Source organism: Gadus macrocephalus, chromosome 7 (assembly GCF_031168955.1).
Source record: "Gadus macrocephalus chromosome 7, ASM3116895v1".
Classification (NCBI taxonomy): Eukaryota; Metazoa; Chordata; class Actinopteri; order Gadiformes; family Gadidae; genus Gadus; species Gadus macrocephalus.
Genome location: NC_082388.1, coordinates 17,765,127 through 17,787,943, shown reverse-complemented (window position 1 = coordinate 17,787,943; position 22,817 = coordinate 17,765,127). Strand labels below are relative to the sequence as shown.

At 42.8% G+C, this 22,817-nt stretch overlaps 1 protein-coding gene across 1 annotated transcript in view; it reads left to right on the top strand.

The window, feature by feature from the left end:
• The window catches only part of LOC132461389 (kin of IRRE-like protein 3), a 158,172-nt gene that overhangs the window by 90,541 nt on the left and 44,814 nt on the right, over window positions 1-22,817 (top strand). Inside the window, exons 3-4 of the mRNA XM_060056480.1 lie at window positions 4,330-4,479; window positions 22,591-22,748. Of these exons, the coding sequence (XP_059912463.1) occupies window positions 4,330-4,479; window positions 22,591-22,748 (308 nt within the window). The remainder of the gene's footprint in view (window positions 1-4,329; window positions 4,480-22,590; window positions 22,749-22,817) is intronic.

The following is a 22,817-nucleotide window of genomic DNA, read 5'->3' as shown; positions in this document are numbered from 1 at the left end:
CTCTCTCTCTCTCTCTCTCTCTCTCTCTCTCTCTCTCTCTCTCTCTCTCTCTCTCTCTTTCTCATCCTCTACCTCCCTCTCTATGTATCTCCATATCTTTGTCTCCCTTGCCTTTCCCTCTCCCTCTCAATCTTTCTCTTTCACCCCCCCCCCCCTCTCTCCCTCTCTTTCTTTCTCTCTCTGTCCTTTCTCCATCTCATCCTCTGTCAATACCACTGACCCTCCACGACCCTGTCGCCTAATCGGCAACAAAAGACCTCTCTACTTTACATGCAGCCTTCGCCTTGCGTGGTGCAGGAGCTATTACCCCCTCCAGGCGCCCCGTCCCTTCACAAAGTTCCTTTCACCAGCCAAGGTATTGATGATGGTACAGCGCTCCAGCGAGGCTCTGCATATCGCAGGGCTTGAGTAGTCATTCAGCAGACCATTAACACAGCGACTGGGTCCAGACCTGCATCAACATTCATCGCCAAACGCGGCCCCCTTAAAAAGCATTCGGGCAAAGCTCCAAACACGCTCATCAGAAGTCAGTCAACATGCTAATGAACATGTCTGAATTGCCAAATGGTTTGGGGGATTCAATTCAATAAGATTACCGAAAAGCTGGGAAAGGTAAGGCTTCAGAGGTTACTAATTAAATGACCTGGAAGGGCTTGTTATATCCAGCCCTTTCACTTAAGTCTTTAATATCCGCTCATTTCTTCATGGACTATGTGATGATACTCCTCCTCATATGGATTGCATGGCTTTTCGGGGCACAAGTAAAACTGTTTTATTAAACAACAAAAATTGATGGAGCACAATACTGGGGTTTTTGCAAGTTGAGATTAGGGGCACTTAATCAAAAGTGCAATATTGCCTTTTCAATAAATCCTTGTTTGACACGAGGCCCGGGCGATACAATTCCCAAGAATAAAAATACAGTGTGTAGATGTGTGTAAAGGCAAATCTCGGTTTTTCGCAAAGTAAAGTGCCCACACATTGCCCACCGAAGGGCAAACAGTCAAACACCACCCTTTGACTGTGTCCTCTGACTGAACAATGAGAACTTTGCAGGACTGTAACCGCAGTGTTGTCTCTAGACTCCGGAGCGCAGGTCAGCTGCTCCCACAAGCTGTTTTGGTTCTGAATCAGAACCCTTGTCTGTCTTCTACAAACACATTTTGTGCTACAATAGCGTCCAAGGGCTGTTTGTCCATCTGGAATGGCCGTTATTACAGAGTTCTTGGAGCAGGCTCTTGTTGTTATTCATTTATAAATGTATGCGTTTTAAATTTAACATTAAGCGCAATCCGATGATAGGATTTCATCAATCGTGTGGTTCTGTTTGGTAAAAAAAACAAAAAGCGATGTTATGCTAAAAGGCATGTGTATGTTGTACTGTGTTAGTTGTTTTCTTTACCATTCCGCCGCCAGTCGGCTAGTCCCAACAACCACATATCAACACCACCACTCCACCCCTTGCCACCACCACAAACCCACTACCAACACCACCTCCCCCAACCACCACAACCACCACCTCCCTAACCACCACAAGCACCTCCATTGTCACTACCATTACCTTCTTATCCACCACCTCCCCAATTGCCACCACCACCCACACCCCACTATCACTACCATGATCAACACCACCACTAATATGACCACCACCAGCATCACAACTCACCCTCCATGACTATTATGACCACTTGCATCATCAACACCAACCCCAACACCTCCACCACCACTTTCTTCCTACCACACTGCGATTCCTTTCTCCCCAGTTTGCTGGTAGTTATTTACAGGGTGCTGTTACTACAACACTGATTGGTCTCCCTTGCACTGGTTTCGTGAATAATCTCATGAAATCATTAACCGCTTTTCATGTTCCCTCGTGTGTAGAAGTGTAAAAGTTAAAAACACATGAGCGTGTTTGTTTGAAGACATACGAGCAAGCTGTCACATGTTGTTTATTTTCCCTAGAACAATTTTTTTATGAGATGCCACAGCAACTGGTCAAATAAAGTGCCTAATACACAATGACATTGCAAATAGGATTCGTTGACTAATAAATTGGATACTTTCCAGAGTTGTCAATCAAGCAACCTATTGAGTTGCAAACAGGCACACATTTTTATTGTTTCAATCGAAATTATTTCATTTAAATCTAATCAAAATGTGAATCTATTTATAATGAGTGTCATTTATTGATTTGTTTATCTTTAATTCAACATGATATCTGTGATATAAATATTAATACAAATAAAAAACAAGAGAGTCCACAGTTGGGCACCAAGTCATTTCTATACCACATGTTGTGTGACTGGTTAGAAAGTGACGCCTCACATGGAGTAGGTGTGGGGTCTCTCCCTGTGTTCCCTGTAAGTTCCCCTTCTGTTTCTCCAAAGGATCCTCTGGTTCTCTCCAGGGGAACCTGTGGCTCCCCCCCCCAGAGACATGTCTGGGTACTGTGCAGAGTGCTGCAGAAAGGTGACCTCCATCCAAATCTCCACTTGATGCAGCTGTGCAAGACAAATGAGGCCTAGATGCGTTACCTCTGGGAATCCATATATGTTATCCATGTATGTGTTGCTTTACACGCTCTATACACACGGAACCAGAGGCCAATGGTGAATGCTGTTACTGCATGGCTCTTGTTTTGAAAAGAGACTATCCATAGGGGGTGAGGTAGTGTTTCTGTTTGGGGTGGTGAGGGGGGGTGAGAGAATTACAAATCTCTATTTCACAATGGAATCAATAAACGGTGATGTTTTTCACTCAAGCCGTCGGGCATCAAAACAGCCTCCACCTTCCCCCGCTACGCCCCAACTGATGGTCTCCCAGCTTGCTCTCTCTCTCTCTCTCTCTCTCTCTCTCTCTCTCTCTCTCTCTCTCTCTCTCTCTCTCTCTCTCTCTCTCTCTCTCTCTCTCTCTCTGTCTCTCTGTCTCTCTGTCTCTCTCCATCTCTCTTTCTCTTTCTGTCCCATGGTTCAAGAGCACCTCAATCGACCGATGGGGTCTTGGAAGTGACATTTGCCATAGATCCATGAGTGTGTGCATGTCTGTTTGTGTATGTGTGTCTGTGTGAGAGTATACGATGTTGTTCGGCACGCGTGTTAGATTTCCTTCACTGGAGTTGAGGCGAAGGGACTAATCTGTAGAGCAGCCTAGAGTGTCAAAGATGTGTCTGTAATGTGCTTTGAAGTGCCCTAGCCTGACCTGGGGCTAATAAATACAGATAGATTATGCAGTAAAATAAAATTAATTTTCCTATCAATCTTAATTCATTGTATCTGTATATAAAAATAAATAAAGTAAGGCTAATAAATGGTATGTACAGAGTAATATCCGAGCGTACGTTTGAGGATAAAGAGTATGTTTGCCAGTAGGTAAATAGTTTCCTGATATATTGTTTTCATAGAAAACTAAGATTAGCTTTTTTATTCTAATTGTCCTCGTTAGCCGTTAGCCCTCTTTTGGCAGAGCACTTTCAACCGGTGTCAACGGCCTCAAAGGCTTCGGCGGTGTGTCTTCCCCCAGTTGTCCTGTCTGGCTCGCAGGTATTCATTGTAAAATAGCAATTAAGGCATTCCTCTGTACAAGGTGGAGACGGGAGAGTGCCAAACCTCCTAATCTCCTGGGAGGCTAAACCCAAACAACAAACAGCCATGGTCTTCTTCCACCCAATTTCCACAGATGCACTCTGGAATTGCATGTACAGTTACACGGCAATAACAGAAAGAGCAATTAATACTTATTGGAAAAACTCAACGTTTGAACAAACATCCCCCCCCCGGACTGTGTTTTGTTTATGTTTAGTGTCCACCATAAGAGCCGCAGTCTGAAAACAAGTTGTTTGGTACATTGAAAAAACAGGCTTTTGTTGCCAAATGTTCTAAATACCAGAATTACTGGGGGCGCAACTGCCAATTCCTGTTTATGTTTTTATGTTAAAAAAAAAATCGAAATGAGTCAGGGTTTGTTATCGTTATTTTCCTTATAACATTACAGCTCGAGTCAGTCAAATTACTATGTGCAAAGGTTGACTTTCCTTGGTGTACAAGATCGTATCTATATTAAGTGATCCTATTTCATTAGACTGCTATCATTGTGGGACTCAAATACACAAGGTATTCCTTTAGCAACTTACATAATATCCTCATTACTCATGCTGTGATGTTCTTTTTGAACAGTGAATGTCTGACACTAAAAATTGAAACACCTCAATGTCAGGTATTAACGATCATGAATCTATTCCCATATTGTCCAGCTCTGCTCTATGCACTGTTGCTGGAAGCTGTGCAGCTCGCTTATGAAACCCTACGGTCCTCTATTCCTCACCTCTTCCAGGGTACCCACGCTACGACATCGTCGGGGACCACAGCAAGGGGGAGTACCACCTCCTCATCCAGCGCACCGAGATGCAAGACGACGCCTTCTTCGAGTGCCAGGCCATCCAGGCGGCCATCCGGTCGAGACCCGCCCGCCTCACCGTGCTGGGTAAGACTATATAGAACTCTTTCTCTTTATCTATTTACTCCACGAAAAAGTTTGTCTCGATAAATCATTGTATTGTGGTCCACAACTCGTGGAAAAACATACACAGTGCAGGTTTAAGTTTGTCATGTTTAATATCACACCAAGGTACAATACACTGCACACGTAAACTTTTTGATTAGTTGTAAAACCATCAGCCGAATGACTTAACAGAAGTTGTTCATAACACTTTACTTCGACCTCTTCTAAAAATGTTGTGATACTATCAAATATTGTTTTGTTTTGTTTCAGTTTCATCTTCGCTTTCATTGAGGATTGACCAGTGTAGAGTTAGGTTTCCGGTGTTAACCTGATCAGATGAGTTTTGATGATAGCGTCTTGAAAAATGATGGAAAGCAATGCTGTCTGATCCGGGATGGATCGTGTTCTGTTAATGCAGTACCAGGGTGAATGAAGAGTTGCAACCTGGAGGTGATATTTCCCTCCTGTGGAGATGGTGATGCTCGGCGCCAGACTCTGTAACCTGACCTTTTAATTCTTATATTTGGAGGAGCAATTGAATATACTGTACATCCTGCAGCAGCCTTTATAGAGGCTGTCTAAAACGAACGAATAAAATAGAATGGATTTTATAACGGAATAGATTGGAACAGGGGAGAATACCTAATTGGTTACAGTCCTCAAACTTTAGTCTTAGTTAAGAAAAACTAAAAATACATCAGGAGGGGATGTGGCGGAGGAGGAGAAGGAGGAGGAAGAGACAGAAGAGGAAGAGGAGGAAGGCAGGGGTAGTAAATGATACACAGTTAATCAAGGGGAGCTAATCCACAAATGCAACGTCCACCTGGATCCGTTCTCCAGCAGACCATCACTTGGCCCACCAAATTGATTTGGGACCCCGGCCGTTATGGGCTCTTGGTTGGAGAGTGTGGGTAGACATGGCGAAGGCTGATTACCATTATCGATTCAGGGCCTTCTCCATATTTAAAAGCATGATATATTCCAGAGCTATCTGTCCGTTGCACCGCCACCACTGCTCAGTCAATGCCCCCCCCCCCATCCTCCCCTTCCTTCCCCCACTAATCCTGAGATGGCTACTTAATGCCGAGAGAGAGGTGGAGAAAGATAGATGGTTGGGAAGAGTTAAGATGTGGGAGATTGGGGGTGGGGTTCATTCAAATGATTAATCTGAGATAACAGAGAGGGACTCGTTGTTGTTCATGTTTGTTGTTCTTTCGTTCTTTCTCCCTCTCACTCACAGAGAGACTCACCGTTCAGGCATGAGCACGATCAATGGTCTCCTTGCTGGCTTTAAAACACAACAGTAGCATGATGTGTGATGGAATAAAAGTAACTCCATAAAGCATGTTGCATATGAACCTGGAGTAGGGCTTGGCTCAAGTAAGAGCTTGTCTTGGCAGCTGGGCCTTGTTTGGAACCGGCCACGGCTGAGGCCAAAACTTATTACAGTGGGTGGGCCTGATTCAACACATTCATAATTCATGAAACACTGAACCTATAACCGCTTTCATAACTTTTTGACATCCTTTGACAACTTTTTGAACAGAGTGGTAATTGGATCTTATCAGAAACAGCAATATATAGCTACACTTTGCAATATCCCATTGGTATATGTTGACTGTAGGTTACCTTTACATATACATGGGCATACACATGTTGAATCAGCTGCAAGATAAATGTTTGCCTTCATTTTTGCAGCCAAATTGAAAGCAAGTAGAAGGCAAAGATATTTCCCTCACCACACATTACTTTGGATAAAGCTTGTTTTTAAAGTCCTCTGCTTTCCCATACAAAAAGCAACCACCCAGAAAGACAGTGTTTGGAAATTAAGTTTGAAAAGGGAAGGGAAATAGTCTTCAGTTTCAGTCCCCCCTGGACTAAGTTTTCATTTCCCGGAAAGCGTTTGTGCAAACCTACGGTAGAAGTAGTCGGATACGAACCACAGTTAACACTGAAAAATAAATAAGCCAGAGAAGGTATGAAGACGAAGATGTGCAGTTGAATTAGATTTTTTGAAACAGTCAACTCATATCGCACTCTGACATGGCTTTTTCCGTTCCAAGGTTCGGGACGATATAGATGGCAGGTAAAACATTTGTTGGCACTTGCAACCAATGTCAACTTGTTTTTTTTCCACCAAATCCAATTTTGTATGCATATTGTATACTCCATCGCATTTTCTGAAGGAGACCGGCATGCTAGATGTTAGCGTGAGCTCAGGGTCCCAGCCGCTGGAGTAGAAAGCCCTCAGAGCAACCGACTGCTGACCCCTGACCCCTCTGTTTTTGCGTGGCCGGCTAATCTATGTAGCCTTGGAGACGGACAAAGCTCTATTGAATAAGGCATGAGACGGAGCCTGTGGACAGGCCTCTAGGGAGACTCCAGAAGCTAATTAGATCTTCACAAACTCTTTCCAGACTACACACACACACACACACACACACACACACACACACACACACACACACACACACACACACAGACACACACACACACACACACACACACACACACACACACACACACACACACACACACACACACACCTATAAACACACGCATGCAGGCACGCATACATTCAACAAACACATGCATGCACAAGCACACATGTACTGTATTCACATAACCTCACACGTCCATTCATGCACACACACACAAACACACACACACACACGCATATACATACATGCAAGCACAAATCACATATTGCATGTGGTTACAGACTAGGGATGCACCGATCCGCTTTTTTCACCTCCGATACCGATACCGATATCTGAGGTTTAGTATCGGCCGATACCGATCCGATACCGATATAGAAAAACAGCGCGAAATTATGGCTACAAACTGTAAGTTTCATTGAGGGGAAAAGACTGGGATCATGAGACTTGAATTTTTGGAGGTGCTTTATAAGGTTTGTGGTATTAAAGCTAGAAGGTTTAGTACCACCCCTCGGGACATTTACTTTGCATATGTTGCATGTAGCCGTGGAGCTTGCTGGCTTAGGAAAAGTGAAATAGCTCCAGATAGCAGATCCTTTTGCTCGCTCCATTTTGCAATCACTGTAGGCTCCGCACGGCGTGTTGCTTGTTTATGACGTCACTCACAGCGCACAGCATAGAAACTGAATAGATCAGCCAATAGATAGATACACTTTTATTAATCCCGTGAGAACATTTTCGTGGGAAATTCAATTATCAAATCAGAAAGGTAGTAGGAATAGGATTCAAGTATGTACATAAACGTAAAAAAAAATATATATATTTTTTTTTAATATGGATCGGCCCATTTGTCACCGATACCCGATCTAGAAATGTCTTCAATATCGGTACCGATACCGATACAAATATCGGATCGGTGCATCCCTATTACAGACCTGCACGCATATACACACAGAGACACACACATCTATATGCGTATGAACACACACACACACAAAAGTCTTAATGTATATGTCAACAACACAGTCACACACACACGCACACACATATACGCAAATATACAGGTCCCTCATTTGTGTTTACATACAGCTGCACATACACACAATTGTACAGACACACGCGCACACACGCGCGCACACACACACACACACACACACACACACACACACACACACACACACACACACACACACACACACACACACACACACACACACACACAGTCAATTTTCCAAAGAAAGAATAAAAGTATGCTGATGCCAGAGGTTGTTGTTTTAAATTGGCTGCGGTAACCAAGTATGTGATTATCTAACCAAAGTTATAGTAAATTACCATATTTTCAAACAAGTATGTTTTTTTATTTCAGATGTTTGAGGTATAATTAAGAATGTTAGAATCTATCAATCAAGCGATATTAAGCAGTGTCTCTCTTGAACACGTATACAAACAGTCACTAGTTCGCTACCTACGCACTTGGCCTTAAAATAGCTCTTAACAAAGAGCAAAATTATTCCAAATGTTAGCTAGCTGGGCTAACATTGAATTATTAAATTGAATTATGTTGATATTATAACAGATCAACACGGTACACTTTTTCACTAGATTGTCTTTTGAGCTATTCCAACAGCCTTTAAGAGGGGAGCTAAGGTAAACACCAGCTGTTGCAAAGAATCGTTGAATTAATCACATTAATTAATATTAATGTCCTTCGTCCAAGTAATAGTGTCGTTGCCTTATAAATACATTTTACAACCCTATTTCACCAAAGTTATCACCACAACAAAAAAGATGCTCTTCCATTACACGCGGATGATTTATGGATGTTAAGTTCTGAACACAACAGGAAAAACACAATTCCAAAAATTTCAGCCCACTTAACCCTGGAAGCTGTGATGTTCGCACATTTTAGTAGCTCAAATTGATTTTTGTGAGGTTTTAGTGAGTTATTTTTGTCAATTGGTAGTTGTATTCATTTTTTCCGCTATACCTACGAAAAAAAAAATGCTTTTTACTCTGTCAATGGATGAATCATCTGAAGGAGAGGGCCAAGGAATGTCCTCCCCTTATTTTATTATTCCTTTATTATTAATATAATGATAAAAATGAAATATGGTTTTAATTTGTCAATCGACCTGATAGAGAGAGCCAAGGATTGTCCTCACACCATTTATTTATTTTTTTAAACCCAGCTGCCTCAAGGCTTCGTCTTAGCACTAACCTCCACCTGGGGAATAGCTTTATTATGTGGCCATCGCAGACAGACAAGTGGGTAATTGTGCTTGCTGTGGTCCTTCAACTCAGACCAACAAAATAGCAGTGGGCCCCTGTGGTGATTGTAGTGTGTATTGTCCAAGAGTTCTGTTGTGAAACGCATTAGGACGTTCTGTGTGCATTGGGTTTACACATCATAGCATTAGAATAGCACATGTGGAGTATGTGAGGTCTTATATATATGTGAAGTTTTATTTATATATGTATATATATATGTATATATATATAAATGTATATATTTCAGGGTATTTGATTTCAACATTTGAGTTGATTTAGTGTCTTTGCACTCTGCTATTGAATGGCAGAGTTGTGTTAAATTGTTGGATTCAATCAATCAGGACATGTAATGGCACTGATTGCTGCACTCGCCGTTCAGGAAGAAAATGACTTTCAATAACGATTGGGAGGTTGTGTTGTTTACAGAAAAACAAAAAAGGCAAGTGAGTCACATGCAAATATCTGTCAAATTACCTTACTGTCTTGATTGTAATATTTGGGACAAATACCGTGCAACACAAGCTTAACTCTGACATCCCTCATCAACACCAGTCCTCCTTTATTAATGAGATGAGTCTATTTACATTGTGTCCTACGACTTTTTAGAACTGCATATCTAAGGGGATATCTGGACAGGGATTACCACTGTGTAACCCACCACCTCACTTTTTTTATCCGAAATGCATTGCTTTACTGTTAGGGTTTCCTTGAAACAGGAACAAGAAGAGGCTTTTACAGACAGAGGAGGAAATGAGGGGCACCATATAGCTACCCAACCCCTCCCCCCATCTCCCTTCCCATCCCCTCCATTCTTGCGTGCCGCTCAAACTGTCACCGGATTAGCTTCCACTTTGGCTCTTATCAACCTGAGTTTCATGTAATCAATCAGAAACAATGAGGAGTGAGGGGGCATCTGGATTGGGGGGGGTGGTCGGATCTCGACGTGCCAATAGCTGTGACAAATACATCTGACCTGCTTGACATCACAAGTTGGCTCCCGTTGCATCAGTACTGGGGTCATTTAGATCTATTGATGTCATTCTTCTTTTGACTGTGAAGATTTTAGTTTTTAACGGAAATATGGTAGAAGTAAGACCCCAAATCCCCCCCCAAAATATCGTAGAAAGATAACTAAATTGACAACTAAATAAATAAACATATTTCACAGTACTACATTTCAGAGGCAACAGGCATTGTTTCTGCAGGCGGTTTTATCGTGTGATTTTCTAATGAGACATGTCAGTCAGGGCTTAATGACACACCATATGGAGTGTACAAGACGTGTGTCATGTTCACAGACGTTGGGGTTCTGGGGTCGGCCGGGGGAGGGCGGAGGCTTCGCGGATCTCCCTATGTTCATCTTTCTAGCCATTTTCATAAAACTCTCCATTGATTCTGAATTGCAGCTATAAAACGGTGTAAAGCAAGACCCATTCAAAGTGTGATGGTTTTATCGAAAATAATTTGCAATCAAGTATTCTCCCCGTCATAAAGTTAGCGTTGGTAAATACGACTCAATCAAATTCCAGCAAATTAAACAAAGAAAAGCGTCTAACTGATGTGTCTGAATGAGAATTTCTTAATTGCTTGGAATCTGTCATCTGTTCACAGGGGTAGGTTTTAATAACGGCGGGTTTCTTTTCCACTTCCTTTTGGTTGGGGTTCTCTGGTGGGAATCTCACTCAGCACATTCTAAACATTGATTAAAACAATTAAAGGTGTGATGAAATGTTTCCCTCTTGTATCTGCAGCAGTTGACTGATGAGGGCCCTGGGGCCCCAACCAGGGAAATGACTTGTCCCGTTTATCTCCAACGCTGCTAGGGGCAAGGTACATCCTGTTTCGCAGTGAATCAAATGGGGGAAAAAAATAAGTTTAAACAAAAAGTGTGTACCAGGGGAACGACAATGGAAGGTAGAAGTTTCATGAAGTTGGCTAAAATCTTTCATCTGGAGTGGAAACCATTGCTTAAGTTATTTGAGAATGCGAAGATGTGAAAGACTTTGAGTTCCCTGTTGCTAATTTAGCTTATTAATTACTGAGGCTAAATGCACTGTGCAAATTAAAACATTTCCTCCCTCCCTCCCTACCTTTTATTCTCTCTGGTGTTCTCAACGCAGAGTCATACCACACAGGTCCCACCTCTCCCCTGGTTCCTCTGTATCTCCGTGACGATTATCTACCCTTCTCAAAATGAATTGGGTTGTGTGCGTCTTTTTTCTGTGAGCCCAAAGGGGCCTTTTGAATTCAAACTCTGTAACTAAAGAGTGAGACGTTCTCAGCACACAGGGATGGAGAGGAGCTGAAGGGCGTTCGATGGTGACAGCTCACCCCTCAACACCCTGCGACAATTATTAAAGGGGCAGTGAACCCAAAATCGTTTATATGACTGTCAAGATAGTTATCTATGCAACCTTTTCACTAACTAAAATAAGACTAATTTCGACAGCAGTCAAACCCTATGTTTTTTTCCAGCCTCCTCCAATCAGTTTTTGAACGTTCTTCACTACTTCGAACGCAGGTTGCAATTTGTCATTAGCTGGCCTCATGAGGAATCTATTGACCAGCCGTTTTAAATTGCCTATTTGGAACAATTAGACCATGATGCTCTCCTTTGAAATACACAGCAAGTGACTGTAACTAGGAATGTTTTTCAGCCCAGTGACAGGGTTGCCAGGGAATCCACATCCCCTTGCTATCCTTCTGTCACAGCGGTCAAACACCATCGCTGATTGGGGGCGGGACGTGAGTCCTATGAAATGAGTCAGAGGGCATTAGGTTTTTTCAGGGATGCCATTATAGGATGGCAGCTGGCAACACCCTCTGTCTGGTGTCCTTGTTAACATTACTAAGTGGAGTAGATAACATGGAGATCAGTGTGTGCTTGGGTGTGATCGGGCTTAGGTGTGGTGTTGCCTACACAGAGCTATTTATTTGGGGTTACGCAAGTAGGTTCTCAACCTCCTCCTATCCTTGGAATAACTTCTGAAAACCGCTTCTTAAAACGACCCCTCTCTCTCACAAGCAGCATGTGGCAATCTAAAAAAAAGGTCCCTCAGCAAACAAACATTGAGTGCGGCATGGTTTATTTACAGCGTTACACCATTCAAGCTGAAAGTGAACCAGATAGATCTCCTTCTAAGATTACTGCTCTAAACTATAATCATTAGTGCAAGAGTAATCTCTGTTTTAATATTTTCTGGTGTACAAAGTTGATATATTTATGATTTGTGAAAGAGATATTAATTAATGTTTTCATGATGTTTTTATGGTCTCATAAAAGGCCCATGGGTAACGCTTTTTTTAAAGTTTAGTTTGGTGAAATCTTATATAAGATTGTTATGAAAGATATGCATGACTATTTGCCTGTTTGCCTTGCAGTGGCATCTATGATACAGGGCAACATTGATCCAACGAAATGCCTGAGAAAATAGACTTGAGATAATGTGAGCCACAGTTTTAGGGGGCAATCCATTCTTTATAAGGAAGAGAGAATAGAAAAACTGAATTCAACTTTTCATAGTTTGGTTGCAGACTTTTTGTCATCTGTCTTTGTTAGAAAAGTTTTTCCTTTATGGTAAAAACCCTTCTGCAGAACCTATTCAAGGCCCCAGAGTGTAATTACTTTTTAATGTGTTCCATAACATATCCCTATTAACCTATTTTTCCTCACAGTGAGAGTGACTACCTCCCTTCTTTCGCCACAATTTACATTTCAGACACTGTCTTTGTTCTTATAATGAGCAAGAGCCATTCCAACCTTAAAACCCACAATTTGAGTTGGACAAAATCTAAATCTCATGTTTTTATTAAACAAGGCCATATTTGTCACATACTTTGTTTGAATACTCAAACTTTTGAAACTTCTTGAATTACACTCCGGATAAACTTTTATTATGTAACCTGGCACAGATAAATGTTTACATTTCCATTGCTAATGACATGGGGGTGCATTTTTCCTGCAGTACACAAAATCTTTAAATTAAATAAATTCCTTGAATCAATTCCACCAAAAGTAGGCCAACAATGAGGCTTACATACTGAACGTTAAACCAATTACAGTGTTGTCACACTGACATGTCAATTCCTACCAACGCAACAACAACTGTAGTGTTTATAATGTTACAAATGTTACAGTCACAAATGTTTAGGAACATAAATGAATGCTGAAAAATATAATTTCAGTATATGTATATGAATTATTGTGATACGACAATGCAGAATTATAATCTGCTATCTTGTAATTTTAGATTACATTTTTCTATATGCTGCTATATACATTGTTATTTCCTGATCATCTTCAATGACACCAGAACCAAAAAATAGATACTTTTAAATAGAATTGTGTGAGCTGTGAACACAAAACAACGACAGATAATGAAGATATACATTTTTCATACTATATTTCAAAAACAATCTTTGTGTTGGTTGGAAAAAAGAAACACACCCGGCTTAAAGTCTAGAAAGTATTTAGCGACGATTTACCGTTGCACCCTTTAACCAGCAACCTCCTCAATCCACCCATAATTTTGGACATAAAACACAAGTGATTTGAGTCAGCTGGCCCTCTTAATCACACCCTAAGTGCTTGCCTGGGAATCTTATGTGACATCTTGTCTCTTGTTTAGTGCATTGCATTTTCCCTTTGCCGGGGGTTGATCATCTCTTCTGGGTAATAACTGTTCCTCTAATGAGTCTCATACACATCTGTTGGAGGCCGTGCATAGCATCTCTGTGCAACACCACTATAGGACATTTAGCAAGACTTCCGACACAGCACTAAAATGATGTCTGTGTATAGCTGGGGTACCACACAGCTATCCTAGGGAGGGTTGGGGAGTGAGGCGGAGAGACAGATGAAGGAAAAAGACAGCGAGCGGGAAAGCGAGATATGAAAGGCAAGGGAAGGTTTCTATGATCTCTGTCTTTTCTTTTTGTAGTTTGGATTGCTAGCCTGCCATCGTGTGAAACGAAGATGGTCACTAAATGCAGCTTCCCGGTGTGGCTCCCGTCAGGCTGAGTGACTGATTGAAGGGAGGGAGCTCTAATGAACTCTCTGCTGCTTCCATACCTCCTGAACACCAGTAGGCCACATTAGGAAGAGAGGGTTTTTTTTTAACCCCTGATTGTATGTATACTTATGATATTGTGCATCCATGAAAACAAATGGAGGAGTAAGAAACGTGTCAAAAGCGTCCCTGTACAAAGAAGTCTATGTTTGCTTAAGGTGAACGAGTTGAGGCGTCAACAGAGACATAATGCTTTAACGGTGGAACGGGAACGCGTTTCATCTACGCCTGGCTGTGTGAAATATGCAGGTGCAGCTGGCGTACACCTGCACCGACAATTATGACTTGCGAGTTGCAGTTTGTCTCTAAAAAACTTTCTCCTCTCCCCCCTCCCCACGTGAGCACTTGATACGCACTGTTGTCTGGGTTCTGTTGCTCGGCAACGATAACCAGGACTCTTTTTCATGACATGGTTTGTCAATGCGGAGAACTACACAAACCAGGTCACAATCCCAGTCATCAGAAACAAGTTAGTAATTAGGGGTCCAAGCCAACAGGTTGGATCCCTATTGTTTTTGTAAGGATTTTTAGGGGTCCAAGCCAACAGGTTGGATCCCTATTGTTTTTGTAAGGATTATTATTATTATTCTTCCCGCCATAGAAGTGGTACCACAGCCCAAACCTTAAATGGTGCGAACACGCCAATAGCATCACTAGATCCAGGTCGGGCACCGCTACTCAGATAACTAAATCCATACACGCCGGTCACTAGGTGGCGCTATACCAAGGGAAAACGCGTTTGGGGCTATAACTCCCACACCGAACCTCCCACAGTCAAAAACTTGTACCCACATATCCACTGGAGTCTGCTGCATCTTTTGGCATAGGCCACGCCCATTTGCGTCGATAATATTTTTTCGCAAAATCGCGAAAACCGCAAAACTGTCTTTTCCCTACTCCTCCCACATTTCTTGACCAATTGACACAAAACTTTGCACACGACATCTTCAGACGCACACGAACAGAAATCACGCAAAACTTTTTGATCCGACCTTCGACGACGAAACGATAGCATTTTGAATATTTGTTTATTAGCTACGTTTTAAGTCGAAAATCTAAAATCCAGAAAAAAAAGATATTAGACATCGGATCGAGTCCAAATCTTAAACACATGTTAGGGTTACCCTTAATGGCGTTCGAAAAAAAAATCGGAAAATTATGCCCTAAGGGGGCGCAATAAACGAGGAAATTGTATATCATCTAATTGGCCAAAGGAATGTTCTTCAAACTCAAGGGAAACCATCAAGGGGTAATCCCGAGTCTATATAAAAAATATGGCCAAGAATTATTAATGTGGGCGGGAGTTATTTGGCAAAGGAAAATTGTCTTGGGAAAATTTCGCCACAAGGCGGCGCCAAAAAACGAAGACATTGTATGTCTCCTAATTTGCCAATGGAATGTTCTGAAAACGCGTTTTGGGCTATAACTCCCACACCGAACCTCCCACAGTCAAAACCTTTATATCCACAGATTCACTGGAGTCAGCTGCATCTTTTGGCACACGCCGTGCCCATTTGTTTTGCACACATGCTTCGCGTTGTGCCGGCGAAATGCACACTTCTTGTTTATTATACTACCTCCCCCTAGAAGTGGTACCACAGCCCAAACCGTAAATGGTGCGGACACGCCAATTGCATGACTAGATCCAGGTCCGTCACTGCTACTCAGATAACCAAATCCAGACACGCCGGTCACTAGGTGGCGCTATACCAAGGAAAGACGCGTTTGGGGCTATAACTCTGAACCGAACCTCCGACAGTCAAAATCGTTATACCCCCAGATGCACTGGAGTCTGCTGCATCTTTTGGCATAGGCCACGCCCATTTGCGTCTATGAATATTTTTCGCAAAATCGCGAAAACCGCAAAACTCCCACAGTCAAAACCTTTATATCCACAGATTCACTGGAGTCAGCTGCATCTTTTGGCACACGCCGTGCCCATTTGTTTTGAACACATGCTTCGCGTTGTGCCGGCGAAATGCACACTTCTTGTTATTATTATTATTCCCCCCTAGAAGTGGGCCCACAGCCCAAACCGTAAATGGTGCCGACACGCCAATTGCATGACTAGATCCAGGTCCCTGAGTTCTAGGCAGACGACAAAATCCAGACACGCCGGCCACTAGGTGGCGCTATACCAAGGAATACGCGTTTGGGGCTATAACTCCCACACCGAACCTCCCACAGTCAAAAACTTGTACCCACATATTCACTGGAGTCTGCTGCATCTTTTGGCATAGGCCACGCCCATTTGCGTCTATAATTTATTTTCGCAAAATGGCGAAAACCGCTATACTGCCTTTTCCCAACTCCTCCCACATTTCTTGACCAATTGACACAAAACTTAGCACACGACATCTTCAGACGCACACGAAAATAAATACTTGAACACTTCTTTGATCCGACCATCGATGACGAAACGGTAGTGTTTTGAATATTTGTCGCTTAGCTACGTTTCAAGTCTAAAATCAAAAATCCAGAAAAAAAACATATTAGACATCGGATCGAGTCCAAATCTAAGACACATGTTAGCGCTACCCTTAATGGCGTTCGAAAAAAAAAAAATCGGAAAATTACGCCCTAAGGGGGCGCAATAAACGAGGAAATTGTATATCTTCTAATTGGCAAAAGGAATGTTCTTCAAACTCAAGGGAAACCATCAAGGGGTAATCCCGAGTCTATATAGAAAATATGGCCAAGAATTATTAATGTGGGCGGGAGTTATTTGGAAAAGGAAAATTGTCTTCGGAAAATTTCGCCACAAGGCGGCGCCAAAAAACGACGACATTGTCTATCTCCTAATTGGAGAATGGAATGTTCTGAAAAAGCGGCTTTTGGCCTATAACTCCCACACCGAAGCTCCCACAGTCAAATACGTTATACGCTCGGATTCACTGCAGTCAGCTGTATATTTTGGCATAGACCACGCCCATTTACGTCAGTATTTTCTTTATGCAAAATCACGAAAACAGCTAAACTGACTTTTCGCTACTCCTCCCACATTTCTTGCCCAATTGACACCAAACTTTGCACACGACGTCTTCAGACGCACACGACAAGAAATCCATAAAAGTATTTTGATCCGACCATCGCCGACGAAACGGTAGCGTTTTGAATATATGTTTCGCCATGCAAATCAGTAAAAACAATTTTGATCCAACCGTCTACAACTAAACGGTAGCGGAAAATGCGTTTGGGGCCGAAACTCCCACACCGAACCTCTCAAAGTCAAAACCTTTATATCCACAGGTTGTTCACGGTAGCGTTTTGAACACATGCTTCGCGTTGTGCCGGCGAAATGCACATTTCTTGTCGCGTTGTGCTGGCGAAATGCACACTTCTTGGACCCCTGCATAACTGCTTGCAGTTCTAGTTCTTATACTTCCTTCCGTAGAAGTGGTACCACAGCCCAAACCGTTAATGGTGCACACAAGCCAATTACATGACTAGATCCAGGTCCGTGAGGTGACGGCAGACGACAAAATCCAGACATGCCGGCCACTAGGTGGCGCTATAACAAGAAAATCACGTTTGGGGCTATAACTCCCACACCGAACCTCCCACAGTCCAAAACGTTATACCTACAGATGCACTGGAGTCTGCCGCATCTTTTGGCCTAGGCCACGCCCATTTGCGTCTATGAATATTTTTCGCTAAATCGCGAAAACCGCAAAACAGTTTTTTCGCTACTCCTCCCACATTTCTTGACCAATTGACACACAACTTTGCACACGACATCTTCAGACGCACACGCAAAGGAATCGTCGGACAGTTTTTTGATCCGACCTTCGACGACGAAACGGTAGAGTTTTGAATATTTGTTTATTAGCTAAATTAGACGTGAAAAATCAAAAATCCAAAGAAATCCAGAATTATATATCGGATCGAGTCCAAATTTTACAGACATGTCGGTGCTAACCTTAATGACGTTCGAAAAAAAAATAGGAAAATTTCGCCATTAGGGGGCGCAATAAACGAGGAAATTGTATATCTTCTACAAAATTTCGCTGTGAAAACGCTACACTGACTTCTCGCTACTCCTACCACAGTCAAATCCTTTGTATCCACAGGTTCAGGGTAGCGTTCAGGGTAGCGTTTTGAACACATGCTTCGCGTTGTGCCGGCGAAACGCACATTTCTTGTCGCGTTGTGCCGGCGAAATGCACACTTCTTGGACCCCTGCATAACTGCTTGCAGTTCTAGTTATTATTTGGCTCCCCCTAGAAGTGGTACCACAGCCCAAACCGTAAATGGTGCGGACACGCCAATTGCATGACTAGATCCAGGTCCGTCACCGCTACTCAGATAACCAAATCCAGACACGCCGGTCACTAGGTGGCGCTATACCAGGGAAAACGCGTTTGGGGCTATAACTCCCACACCGAACCTCCCACAGTCAAAAACTTGTACCCACATATTCACTGGAGTCTGCTGCATCTTTTGGCCTAGGCCACGCCCATTTGCGTCTATAATTTTTTTTCGCAAAATCGCGAAAAACGCAAAACTGTTTTTTCGCTACTCCTCCCACATTTCTTGACCAATCGACACAAAACTTTGCACACGGTATCTTCGGACGCACACGCAAAGAAATCCTAGACAGTTTTTTGATCCGACCTTCGACGACGAAACGGTAGAGTTTTGAATATTTGTTTATTAGCTAAATTAGACGTGGAAAATCAAAAATCCAAAAAAAATCCAAAATTAGACATCGGATCGAGTCCAAACTTTACACAAATGTTGGTGCTAACCATAATGACGTTAGATAAAAATTTTGGAAAATGTCGCCATTAGGGGGCGCAATAAACGACGAAATTGTATATCTTCTAATTGGCCAAAGGAATGTTCTTCAAACTATGAGGGAACCATCAAGGGGCAAACCCGAGTCTATATAAAAATTATGGCCAAGAATTATTAATGTGGGCGGGAGTTATTTGGAAAAGGAAAATTGTCTTTGGAAAATTTCGCCACAAGAGGGCGCAAAAAAACGACGAAATAACACATCTCCTAATTGGCCAATGGTATGTTCTGAAAACGCGTTTTGGGCTATAACTCCCACACCGAACCTCCCACAGTCAAAACCTTTATATCCACAGATTCACTGGAGTCAGCTGCATCTTTTGTCACACGCCGTGCCCATTTGTTTTGAACACATGCTTCGCGTTGTGCCGGCGAAATGCACACTTCTTGTTAGCATTTCAGCCTTTCGTAAACATTTAGCTGGAAACAGAACTAGAAATATATTACGCTGTGGCTTCCTCCACACAACACATGATAATGTAGTGCTTAGGACGTTCAACCTCCAGCCAGGAGGTACCTGGTTACGAGTCCCAAGGTCCACATTGCTTACTTTACTGCTCTGTAATGTTGTCTGGGTTCCTGAGCCGAATGTACTGCAATAGGCAGGCATCACCACAAAAATACAAAAGCTAGAGAAATATTGTGCTGCAATGGAAAACCTGGTTGAGGAAGGGAAATATCCTCCAAGCAAGCAGAGTGAGCAGAGTGTGAAAGGCTGTGTTGTAGAGGGAAACTAGTGCACATAGTCCTCCAATGGCTCCTCGAGTCCTCCACACCAAAGCACGAGCTTAGAGCGCAAACTGAAGCCGAACTTCCTTTCTGCCTTGTCTTCACACCGAAGGCAAATTCAATTCAGCGCATGCTCACTCATCTAGTCGATTTAAATTGATCAGCTGAACCAAATGCTGCATTAAAAATACCATCCGAAGATGTAATAAATAGACCCTGTGTGGGGACAAAGACAGTGCCCTGCAATGCGCTTCAGCGCCGCCTGTGGCGTGAAAGTGCTGATGGATTTACAATGAAATGAAAGTGAATGCGCTTTCCGCACGCACTCTACACTTTAGCTTTGGCTTTTGGAGGCTTCATACAACGCCTAGCGCCGACCAAGCATCGACGTTCTCTGAGGAAAAAGAGGCCGAGTACGGTCTTGAACTCTGTACCGCCCCTCCCTCCCCCCTCACTTCTCCTTTCTTCCCCTCCCACCCTCCCACCCTCCCACCCTCTTCCTTGTCTTCCTTCCAAGCACTAAGGATGTGCCAGCTGCGTGTTGCGTTTGATTTAGGCCTGCCCCAGATCTGCAAGCTAATGAGCTGAGTGCTCAATCAATAATTCACTCAAGTTTGAATAAAATTCAGTGTGATTAGATCCACTTTCGCACAAGAATGTAATCAGTGCCTTGCAGCCACCTCAACAACTGCTTCTGGCGCTCGTGTCATTCCAACTTGTCTTTTCGGTCGGTTGTTGTGTGCTTATTATTCTTATTGCTGTTTAATCGGCCCCTTGCACTGGCTGTGCACCAATGACCTCCTCTGTGTCTGAGGTGGACAAGAAAAGGGGCCAGGCGTCTGCAATCACAAACGTCTTCCCTCCCCACGCTCTCCACGTAATTGCTCACCTGTGGAAGGAATCTGTTGAAACGTTTATCGATTCTGGTCCATTAGAGATACTGGGGGTGTACTGTGAGGGCTGTAAGGACAGATGTCACTAAATGCAAGGCTCAAGCCAAGGAAAGGAATTTGATGGATTATAATGTATTGTAGTCAGTGCATTTAGCCTTTAGAGACTGACTATGATAGTGGTCTTATTTTCTAATAATCCACTGATTTCCTTTTTATTCCAGGGGAAGCAAACCTTTGATATCAGGTGTTTAGCGCCAGGTGTTGTTTTTATAATTTTTTTAATAGCATTGAAACACAATTTATCTTCTTAAACTCATAAATTCACCCCCTGGCATTGCATTGTAAGTGTTTGCAAGCTTCATATTCTCAGGCCTTGGCGAATTGGCGAGGCTAGCTTGTAACTTGTCACACTGCCACTCATCCGTTGGTCATGAATAGGAAGGGGTTTGCACTGCACTCTTCTTCACAATGTGACCTATCAGTGTCGCTGTAGGGATGACTAATGTTTCTAAGGGCACGGCGATATAGAACATTGACTGTTACGTGCTCCATCGTAGACAGAATGCTTTTGTTCGGCTTTTCCCAGAATGACTGTGAGCCGTTGTTGTTGGAATACACAAGCATTCACACACACACATACGTTCAACCACAAACACACACAAACTCTATGTCCTTGAACATATAAATAAATATATTTCTGACAATAGATATTTCTTACAATATCACGTTGGAACGCTGCTTTTTTTAAAACACACTATTGCAACCACTCTATGAGTGGATTAAACTACGGCAAAATCGATCAATCTGTATCGCTGTCAGTCTGTCTGTCGGTATATCTGTCTATCTACCTGTATATCTGTCTGTCTGTCTGTCCATATCTCCTATCTATCTATCTATACTATCGCTATCCCTATATCTACCTAGCTATCTCGCTATCTGTCTGTTTGTCTGTCTTTGTGTCTGTCCTATCTATAAGTCTATCCTACCTCTATCCATTCATCCATCCGTCTGTCTTTTTTTCCATCTTCTCAATGCGCCTCTAAAGTGGGGCTGTAGCATTATGCATTGTTTTGAACAAAAAAAGACACAGACAATCTGCATGCGCAAGACTGGAAATGTGAAATCCTGACATCCTTCAGATTTTCAGTTGGATTATGATCAACATCAAGGATTTTTCTTAGAGCACTCAAGTATAACATTTGTTCTATTTATGTCCATGGCATGTCCCCCCCCAAAGACTCCCATAAACCCTTGAGAAATTGTGATATTGGTAATTATAATGATGGGAGGAAAGTTAAGATGAATGATGAAAAAACACCTATATACACCGCCCCTGGTCCAAAAGGAGAGCCTTTCCATGTCTATTTTTTTGTGCTGATTTAATGAGGTGTATCGCTAGCTCAAGTTGATGTCACTTCTTAACCGGTTCGGTCGCACTTTGTTTCCCTGCTCAAATCCAACCAACAACAGCCACAGACTTTATTTTCTGAAGTTGTTATCTCTCGGACTATAGACTTCAGAGAATATCAAGAATGTTAAAGTTAAAAGGTTGTGTTCTTTCGGACAAAGTTATGTCAAGGAGGACAAAAAAATATTTTTAATATTCCCACCTAGGGTTGGGTATTTCAGTGGGTGTGTGACATTATTATTATTTGGGAGGAAAAAGGAAAAATTACACAGACATTGATTGGCAGCTGATTAAAACAGTAAAGGGTTCACATTTGAGCACACGCTCCAATTGCATCCCAATTTGAAATTCCCCCCAAAAAATACTACCACAAACTTTTTTTCTCGAACAGCTTATCAAAACCACACAGAACCAATGTGTACTCCTACCTCTCCGCTGAGCAAGCAGTCGCAAACTCAACCCCACCCTCCTCTCCTTTCCCTTCCCTGCAGTTCCCCCCGATGACCCGGTGATCGTGGGCTCCCCGGTGGTGAGCCTGCGGGCGGGCGACCACCTCAACCTCACCTGCCACGCGGATAACGCCAAGCCCGCCGCCTCCATCATCTGGATCCGCAACGGCCTGGTCCTGAGTGGAGCCATGTACTCCAAGGTGAGCCCCTTGAACACTGCAAAAACACGGTCAAATCTAGGGTTTACGAGGGTCTGACTCCCCTGCCAC